Below are 9,882 nucleotides of genomic sequence, written 5' to 3' on the forward strand. Positions count from 1 at the left end.
GAGAGGGTAAGGCTGGGGGAGAGGGGAGGCTGGGAGATAGAAAGAGGTGAGAGAGGGGGTGAGGCTTGGGGAGAGGGTGAAGCTGGGAGCTAGAGAGGGGGGGTGAAGAGGAAAAATCAAAGGGCTTTCCTGTCACCACTGGGGTGGTCTAAGCAACAGGGGGGTCTGCGCAACGGGGGTCCCATTCAAAGGGGGAGTCCTGTCGAGTGGAGGGCCAGTGAATCTGTTGACTCAATCTCCTCAATTCAGAGAAAGTAAACAGCCATTAAAGCCACGTGATTGTGAACTTGATTGCAGAAGGCGAAACAACTTCCCCTGAAAATCCCTCCCCCAAACTGCACTCAAACAGCCCCCGTCCCCCCACCAAACTACTCCCTGAACAGCCCCCACCCACCCACCCACTAAACTGCCCTCAAACAGCCCCTTGTCCCCTCTACCAAACTGCCCCCAAACAGCCCCCATCCCCCCCACCAAACTGCCCCCAAACATTCCTTCACACTTCAATGATAGAATACTGAAATTCACACAATACTAGTATTAGGTGGAAGTAGGCATAGCAAGCATTTGAGTCTCACATTATCACTCTGACAAAATATGAGAAAATAACATCAGATAACATGGATTTGCTTTAGCAAGGAATTTACATTTATTAAAATGTACATGCGGTCTTAACTTGAATAAGGTTGTGCGTGAAATAAATATATACATTATTTACAAAGTCTTACAAATGTTTGTTTGTATCTACAGTATAGTAATGGCAATTCACATAATAATGAAATAACATGAATCCATTTCAACAATAATTAATAAAACATTATCACACTGATCCCGCCAATCAACCGTCAGATCAATGTATACATTTGGCCAAACAGGACATTTCTAAAATCAACCAATGTGTGGTATACTTATTTCAGATACATTTTCCTCCTCAGGTAATTAACAGTTCATTAACAAAAAGATTTCCAGATTCTAAAAGGTGAAACATGCAGAAAGTTGATTATTTGCATATTACACACATTTGCTGAATTATTTACATTTTAATATTACAAATCAAATCTAAATCCAATGAATGCCTTGGACTTTGATAGATGATCACTGTTGGAAGTATGTCATCATTAAGAGGAAAGAGTTCCTTTGATCTTGCTAATCATTTTGTGTGATAACTAGAAATGCCCATCACAGTGAATGCTCTGTATCCATATATAAATCCTAAACCTCGCCACACACTTGGCTTCCCTTGTTATGAAATACCTCTCACGACAACAGAATATGCTAGAGTATATAGTCTGTCCTCGTGGTTCGCTCCACTCCATCTCAGAGGGTCTGTGGCAGTTAGTTACAGTACAGTCACACATTGCAATCTCTTGACTCTATAATGCGGCCCTCATAGTCTGCTTTACTCTCTCTTGATATTGGCCAACAGAGAGTCTGACGTGTTCCCACAGGACCGGCTCTTCCTACTCTGGTGAGTCTTGACGTGTTTGGAGAGGTGGTCGCTCCTCATGAACCTCTTCCCGCACTGCTGGCATCCAAACCTTTTCTCCCCGGTGTGTGTTCTGAGGTGGCGCTGTAGCTCGTCGGAGCGCGTGAAGCTCTTCCCGCAGAACAGCCAGTTGCAGATGAACGGCCTCTCCCCGGCATGCCAGCGCAGGTGAGCCTTCAGGTGAGACGTCTTCTTGTACACCTTGCCGCACTCTGGGATGTGGCAGATGTGCAGTCTCTTCTTGCCAAACTCGAGTCCCCCGCCGTTGGCCTGGCAGTTGGGGCACTTGCAGCGACGGCAGCGGCGTGTGGAGGATAACAGGCCCTTGGAGGTGCCCTGGAGGAGGGCTGTGATTTGGGGCTGTTGACCCAGGACCAGCTGCCGGCCCAGGGAGAAGGCGTGGGGGTGGTTGGAGGAGCTGCTGTGGCCAGTGGTCTGGGGGAGGCTCCACCACCCCTGCTGGCCCTCCTCCCCCACGTGGTGGTGTCCTCCGGATAGATGGTGCCTGGCAGAAGAGACAGAGTTCTGGAGGAAGCTGGGGAAGTTCTGTCCCACAGAGACTGCGTTGTGTTGAGGGTAGTAGGGCGGCCCATTGGGGCCCTGGCTCTGGGACGAGAGGACCTTGACTGGAGAGAGCTCGAAGGAGTAGGCGGATGGAGGCTCGGCCGGCGGAGTCAGGGGCAGCTCGTGGTGGTGGTGGTGATGGTGGTGGTGATGGTGGAGCGCGTGGGGGTGGGGGTGAGGGCCCAGGCCAGACTGCAGACTGTGTCCACATCCAACAGGGAACTGGACCTTGGGCACCGTTAACGTCATGGCCTGGTGGGCGGCCGCGGCTGCAGTGAAGCTGGAGGCACTGAGACTAGAACTAGGGGCCACTGCCACCTCGTTGCTCCATATTTGGAACATCCCGGAGGCTGCGCCTACCCTCATGGACTCCTCATAGGGAAACTGGGAACCATCGGAGCCCACCATGGAGCCCAAAGTGCCTCCCACAACCGTCCCCCCCACCTGCCAGGCCTGGCTACAGGTGGTGGCCAAGAAGGACAGGGCGTTGGGGGCTCCCTCTGGGGATGAGCTGGGGGTCCGGTCCTGGTAGAAGATGGATAAAGAACATGGTTCACTACCTCACACTAATGAGCCAAGCTCATTAAAACTTCAAAGTCAATCAATCAAATGTATTCAGAACTCACTTTTTACATCAGAAGTTGTACAAAGTGCTTTCACAATAAGTATGATTACATTTCAGCAATTCTATTAATTAATAGTGTAAATAATTATGTTATTTCTCACGTCATACTTTTTTTTGCTGTTGAATATCAGATAACAGACGTTAGTAAATTAATGTAAACTACAATTTCGCAAATCGTTATCAATCACTAATCATTCACAATAATTAAATGATCATGATACCACGTTATTTGTTCAACATAAAACTTCCTAACATTCTTTTATTCTTTAAGATTTTACAATACTTTACGTTTTCTTAGTTATAAACGCATCAGACAGTGAATAGCCTACTGACAATCCGTGGGAAATCAAGCTTCAGAACTCTGCAATTATTAATGAGTTGTTGCGCAAGTTCTTCTTGCCACACATTTATGAGGACTCCATAAACGGTATAAGTAGAACTGCCTATACTGATCTGTATCAAAATTATTACTAACAAACCTGTAAAAAGGTGTGCAGAAAGTTGTCAGTCCGTTGTATCGTCAGAGCTGCCATCTGTTCACGGGCTCTGTCTCGCTCCTGCAACACGAGCTGCGCAGACCAGCGGCGATGGCGGTGCAGGGAAGCGCAAAAGCAAGCGCTCGGGTCAGTAAGCGACCCTGAAAATAAAAACAGTCCTATTCCGAAACAAAGTAATCCAATGTCATTCAAGACAATTGTACTGCCCTCAGTCCGTCTCGTTACAACTCATAAAATGGTCTGAATGAATGAAAAACCCAAACTCATTCCACTTTATTTGAATCCTTTTCGGTCACAAGCAGTCGCATTCAACCACAGAGCAGAGCGTGTCTTTTGAAGTGCGAGTGAGGAATTAACTATTGCAATATGAATGCTGTGTTTAATGTCAAAGGCAGTTGGGCTGCATCTCGTCTTTATAGGGCGAGAGGGTCCTCTCAACGGGGTCTCCACGAGAACCAGTGAACGAAGAGAGAGAGGGGGATGTGAGGATTATTATTTGGGGAGGGGGTTACATTGATAATAAATTAGGTTAGGGGGTGGGTTGCTCATAATTTCACTCAATTTCAACCAAATCCTGACCTCGCGAAACAACTCCTTCCTCAATTGTTCTGCATAACTTTGAGGCGTGATAAAGGTCTTCTCCAATATCCTACAATTTGAAGGAGGGATGTGCTCCCGATTTTATTTGCATATAAACTGCGTAACTGCTTTAGTATACCTGCAACCGGTATTATTATGAATAATAATATGCCAAATCATAATAAAAATAAGCATGATAATTCAATAAATATAGGGTACATTTATACAATAACATATCAATGATAAACAGTTCATGAGCAGTTGAACTCACAAATACATGTCTTAAATTGTGTTCAATGCACCATAATGTAAAGCATTTTTTTTTTTTAGATGAGATGAATTAGCCATCACAGAGAATTTAGTGTCAAGTACATTGGTGATACACTGTATCATACCAGGGTGGGCAATACATCATCAAATCCGTTTCCAAGTCACAATCAAATAAGTTTAATCACAGAAATAACTGAAACGCTTACAATCATCTTCCCTGAATTTCTCTCTTTTTTTCTTTCTTTCTCATGGTTACACCTTCCCAGGCATTTCACTTGGGATCTGACTGTAGTGTCGGACACATAGCCCTCACGGCCGTAACATTAAATGTTTTCCCTCACAAAGATCATTGATAAAAATCGAATCAAAGCCTCCCTAATTCTCACTGCTAGGTGGGTGACACATCAAATAGGACCTGCCAGTGCTTGACTCCTTCACACTTCAGGGTCATGGAAAGGTCGTTTCAGATCTAGCATTCAATAGAGATCGGGAGAGTTAATCTCATTCTGTAGGTCTGTTCACCATTACAATGTTGAGTTTAAATCTAAGTCTGGAGTTTACCTCATTTCTCATGTAAATGGAAGAACAAAGCCTGATCTCTTCGCAATGAACCACATTATCCTCATAGGTTGGGGGTTTTCATTCCAAGAGAATGCAGAAAACTTTGCAGATAATTCACAGACATTGTGTGTTCTTACAAAACACCAGTCTTATTAAAGACAAACTGTATATCAGTCATACTGTAAGCTACCAGTATATTTTACTTTCCAGCTACCTTATTTGTAAAAGTTTAGTTGAATGAGGACAAGAATGGGCAAGCATTAAACATTAACACCAGGCAATATTTACAAATGTTGTCACTGTCAACCTAATCTGACCACAGGAATGTTCATTATTGAACAGCTGCTATTCGTTATTATAACACTATAACATTATTGAGTTTGCCCTATGACCATTTGAGACAGAGATTATTTCCTCTGCCATTTGTAAAGAAAAAGGCTTGTAGCCAGAAGTGTGGGGCAGCGTTGCCCCTAGTATATATATGTGTGTATATATGTGTATACTATATATATATACACACACACACACACACACACACACACACACACACACACACACACACACACACACACACACACACATACATACATATATATGTGTGTGTGTGTGTGTGTGTGTGTGCGTGCGTGCGTGCGTGCGTGTGTGTGTGTGTGTGTGTGTGTGTGTGTGTGTGTGTGTGTGTGTGTGTGTGTGTGTGTGTGTGTGTGTGTGTGTGTGTGTGTGTGTGTGTGTGTGTGTGTATGTATGTGTGTGTGTGTGTGTGTGTGTGTGTGTGTGTGTGTGTGTGTGTGTGTGTGTGTGTGTGTGTGTGTGTGTGTGTATGTGTGTGTGTGTGTGTGTGTGTGTGTGTGTGTGTGTGTGTGTTACAATTGGTGTAATAGAATATGGTAATGGTTTAAATAAAAAAGCAAACATCCTGAAGAAAGTGACAGAAGGGGACAGGGAATGTATAATGACTTTATATTTAAAATGTTTGATAAATTATAGGTTTATAGCTCATGCTTTGATGCAATGCTAATGCAGTGAAGGATGTTAATCACTTTGAGTAGAAGGCCTTTCATGGCCATTTTATATTGGGTCAAGAGAGAGGATCTATTACGTGGTGCATGAACATACATCATGTCATCTCAATAAATATGACCCAAATTATGCATTTAACTTAATACTACAAAGAAAAGTATGTGGCTCTCAGCTCTGAAGGATCCTGTCTACTATGCAGTAGAATTCAGCTCCTTATACAAATGTGTTGTTACACCCACCCTTTGTGAACAGTACAAGATATCCATTCAATCTTCTGTAACCTTAGCTTGCCATCAAAAAACAATAGATAACATGGCTTTCTGGCGAGGAAATCCTCACTAATTCTTCACAGAAAAAATATTCCTGTTAATATGCGTCTGTAATAGGTATGTTGAAACAGTATTTTCACTTTGAAATGCATTCCTTTCAAAACGGTTGTCTCTATGTTCTCTAAGAAAAAAAACTATTCACAGAATGCACTTTGATTTACTATCTTTGGATACAGATTCCCAGTGCAGCTTTAAAAAATGTAATAGTATAAGGAATGATTTAAATAAAAAAGAACAGAATACAAACAAATGAAAGACAGCGAGAGCTCTTCCAAGAAGGAAGACATCAAATATTAGTGCTGTCCCATCTTCAAGGCTCGGAGAGAGGCAGAGGTACCCAGGCTGCTGCTGTGTGTCTCGTTAGGCTTTGTTACACAGTACTAGTTGTTAATTAACCTGATTCCTATTTCCTGTCCATTCTCTTCTCCTCCTCCCCCCATCTCCCCTCCTACCCCTCCCCCCACTGTAGGACTGCCTCCCTCCCCTCCCACCTTCCCAGATGAGGTGCTTTGAAGTGCAAAGTACTCTCTCCTCACTTTGAACTGTGAAAACAATGCTTATGTGGTGGTGCTCTGCTTACAGCTTCCCTTCCCTCCCCGTGTTAGCTCATTTAAATAGACCTGGAACAAACAGCGAGCAGGCTTCCTTATAAAAAATTCCCTCATTTCCAGGGAGAGAGCCATCCCAGTGTTCAGCTGTTGTGATAGCCTTACAACTGTAAACACTCATGGTTGCTGAGGACAGATAGCCGGCCTTCTGAATATAAAAAGTGAGGACTTCAGAGTTATCATAATATATCATTGAGGCCATTTAAAGAATTTAAACTGAAGGGAGAATAGATTGGTAATTGATATAACATGTATGAAATAGGTCAGAACACAAACTATCTCAGGGTACATTTCTGCAGTGTAATATTGTAATGTGTGAATTAATGTATGTCAAACTGTCATACTTTTCACCCATTACAGCTGAAGAAAACATCAAAAGCCCTCAGATCACTAAATTGTCCCAGCTGTCATGACCATCTGTACCCTAAAAGGCCATGCAGCCACACAGACACAGGGCAGAGGAGAGAGGAACTGCCTTTGTACTGGTGGCCCAGGGTTACATCACAAATGGCACCCTGTTCCCTACACAGTGCACTACTTTTGATCAGAGCCCTATGGGCCCTTGTCAAAAGTAGTGCACTATATAGGGAATAGGGGTGCCATTTGGGACGTAGGCCCATGTCAGACAGCTTCTGTTTTACAGCACCAAGCTGAGTAATAATCATTAAATGCCAGTCATGTGATAAACAGTGAGCTAATGGACAAGGCAGGAGATAGAAAGCAGGTTTAAAGCCTGCAGCTTTACTTTAGAAGCATTCAGAAGGAGAAGAAGAGAATATGGTGTGTAATTACTGTGACAGTATCGCATTAGTGAAATGAGGATTAACCTCAACATCTGGACTTTACAGTAGGCTATAGTACGAGTATTTTAAAGTTAAATCAGAACTCCATCCTTTCCTGACTTCCACGGAGTGTTGAGGAGGAGAGTAGGGGGGGATTTCAGTACATTTAGTAGGGAAATTCAAATTAAACTACCACTGTCCAAACAAGTGCTTAATAAGTTATGATTGTTATCCTGATCTTCATAAATATAGTACAGGTAGATACTGTGAAATATAAGTCTTCAAATACTGATGGAACAAACAGAAGTATTGAAAAGTCACTGTCAATCGATCAATAATATAATAGTCTTTGCAAAAAGTAATATCTTAAATGTACTGTCTGTAGAAACTATGAGAAAAGAAAGGTTCAGAACTTTTGTCCAACATCCCAGCACAGTGGAAAAATATAGGCAATTAGAAATCAAAACTGGATGGTTTTCAGAGATAGATGGTAGAGGTAGCTGGGAGAAATATATATATATATATATGGGGGGGTTGGAAAAAAATCCAGAATCCAGATGTAGAAAAGAGGAAATAATATATTCTGGAAATCTTGAATTCCCACACATGTGCAGCTTGGCCCTACACCTGTCTATTAGCATGTAGACAGACTACAGCTTCTCCAGTCACCTGGACAGACAGACAGCACACATCTCCACTTGTCAAAGAACATTTTTATCAATATCAGGAGCACTTGAAGTTTGTTTGCATTTTGTTTTTCTGACACTCTTAACACCTTCAGAAGTCAGAACACAGGAGTGTGTGATCAAAGCGTCTCACGGTTAGTTCTGGAAACACAGGAGTGCACGGCTTTGATAATCCACATCAATATTTCAATTCAACAATCGCTTGACATGCACCCGTACTCACAGAAGCGAAATACGAAAAAGAAGGAGTAAAGAGAGAGATAGAGAGATCTAGGAAAGGTGGAATGGGGGGCTGCATGGAGAAACTATAAGAGAGATGGATTGAAGGAATCGTTATCATGTCTTTTCCTTTCAAAGTAATTTTGCACAAAGTCAAATGATTTGCTTTATAGCTGTTATTTAGTGATTTTTGACCACATTTTCTCTTCACATTAACAACATGGAACTATCGAAAATATGATTAAGGTCCAAGCTGCCTAAATATCACTTTCATGTCATTATACATAGGCTCACTCAGGGAGAAGATATGATCACTTTGTATGGAAGAAAAAAATGTGTGACAACTCAAATTGCTAGAAAGAACATGTTGATTATTCCTACTGCTATTGTACAAGGCCTAGGAGTATTGGCTTACTGTGAACCGTAGGCATACTTTTATGTTAATTACTGTGAACCGTAGGCATACTTTTATGTTAATTACTGTGAACCGTAGACATACTTTTATGTTAATTACTGTGAACCGTAGGCATACTTTTATGTTAATTACTGTGAAACGTAGGCATACTTTTATGTTAATTACTGTGAACCGTAGACATACTTTTAAATTAATTACTGTGAACCGTAGACATACTTTTATGTTAATTACTGTGAACCGTAGGCATACTTTTATGTTAATTACTGTGAACCGTAGACATACTTTTATGTTAATTACTGTGAACCGTAGACATACTTTTATGTTAATTACTGTGAACCGTAGGCATACTTTTATGTTAATTACTGTGAACCGTAGGCATACTTTTATGTTAATTACTGTGAACCGTAGACATACTTTTATGTTAATTACTGTGAACCGTAGGCATACTTTTATGTTAATTACTGTGAAACGTAGGCATACTTTTATGTTAATTACTGTGAACCGTAGACATACTTTTATGTTAATTACTGTGAACCGTAGACATACTTTTAAATTAATTACTGTGAACCGTAGGCATACTTTTATGTTAATTACTGTGAACCGTAGGCATACTTTTATGTTAATTACTGTGAACCGTAGACATACTTTTAAATTAATTACTGTGAACCGTAGACATACTTTTATGTTAATTACTGTGAACCGTAGGCATACTTTTATGTTAATTACTGTGAACCGTAGGCATACTTTTATGTTAATTACTGTGAACCGTAGGCATACTTTTATGTTAATTACTGTGAACCGTAGACATACTTTTAAATTAATTACTGTGAACCGTAGACATACTTTTATGTTAATTACTGTGAACCGTAGGCATACTTTTATGTTAAGTCATCTCAACAATAGAACATTTAAAATGTATGATAACTCATTTACTGTGAAACAACTCAACTGTTTATTCATAGGATTTGCGGTGTAAACTCCCTAAAATGACAAATTCCCCACAATTCCATAGCTGTCTATTGTCACATTATACCACAGAATAATATAATAATATGAATAATAGAAACATCTAGGGAACAATGGAACTGATCAATCAAGAAGCAGCTCTTCACACACACACACACACACACACACACACACACACACACACACACACACACACACACACACACACACACACACACGTAAATAATTAGTTCAAACACATGACAATGTGATTTCACAGGCATCAAGCTAATGTGGGC

At 41.4% G+C, this 9,882-nt stretch overlaps 1 protein-coding gene across 1 annotated transcript; it reads right to left on the reverse strand.

The window, feature by feature from the left end:
• Positions 1–628: 628 nt before the first annotated feature.
• LOC110532695 (transcription factor Sp5-like) lies at positions 629–3,697 on the reverse strand. Its single transcript, XM_021616789.2, has 2 exons — positions 3,152–3,697; positions 629–2,572 (listed from the first exon to the last, which is right to left on the reverse strand). The coding sequence occupies exons 1-2, from the start codon at positions 3,203–3,205 to the stop codon at positions 1,397–1,399; spliced, it is 1,230 nt and encodes a 409-aa protein (XP_021472464.1). The 5' UTR covers positions 3,206–3,697; the 3' UTR covers positions 629–1,396.
• Positions 3,698–9,882: the final 6,185 nt, after the last annotated feature.

Source organism: Oncorhynchus mykiss, chromosome 9, assembly GCF_013265735.2.
Source record: "Oncorhynchus mykiss isolate Arlee chromosome 9, USDA_OmykA_1.1, whole genome shotgun sequence".
Lineage (NCBI taxonomy): Eukaryota > Metazoa > Chordata > Actinopteri > Salmoniformes > Salmonidae > Oncorhynchus > Oncorhynchus mykiss.

Bases quoted from the DNA above. Each gene is read 5' to 3' on its own strand.
- LOC110532695 (XM_021616789.2), bottom strand. From the start codon at position 3,205: ATGGCAGCTCTGACGATACAACGGACTGACAACTTTCTGCACACCTTT. The intron at 2,573-3,151 runs GTTTGTTAGTAA...ATCTTCTACCAG, and splicing joins TTCTGCACACCTTTTTACAG to GACCGGACCCCCAGCTCATC.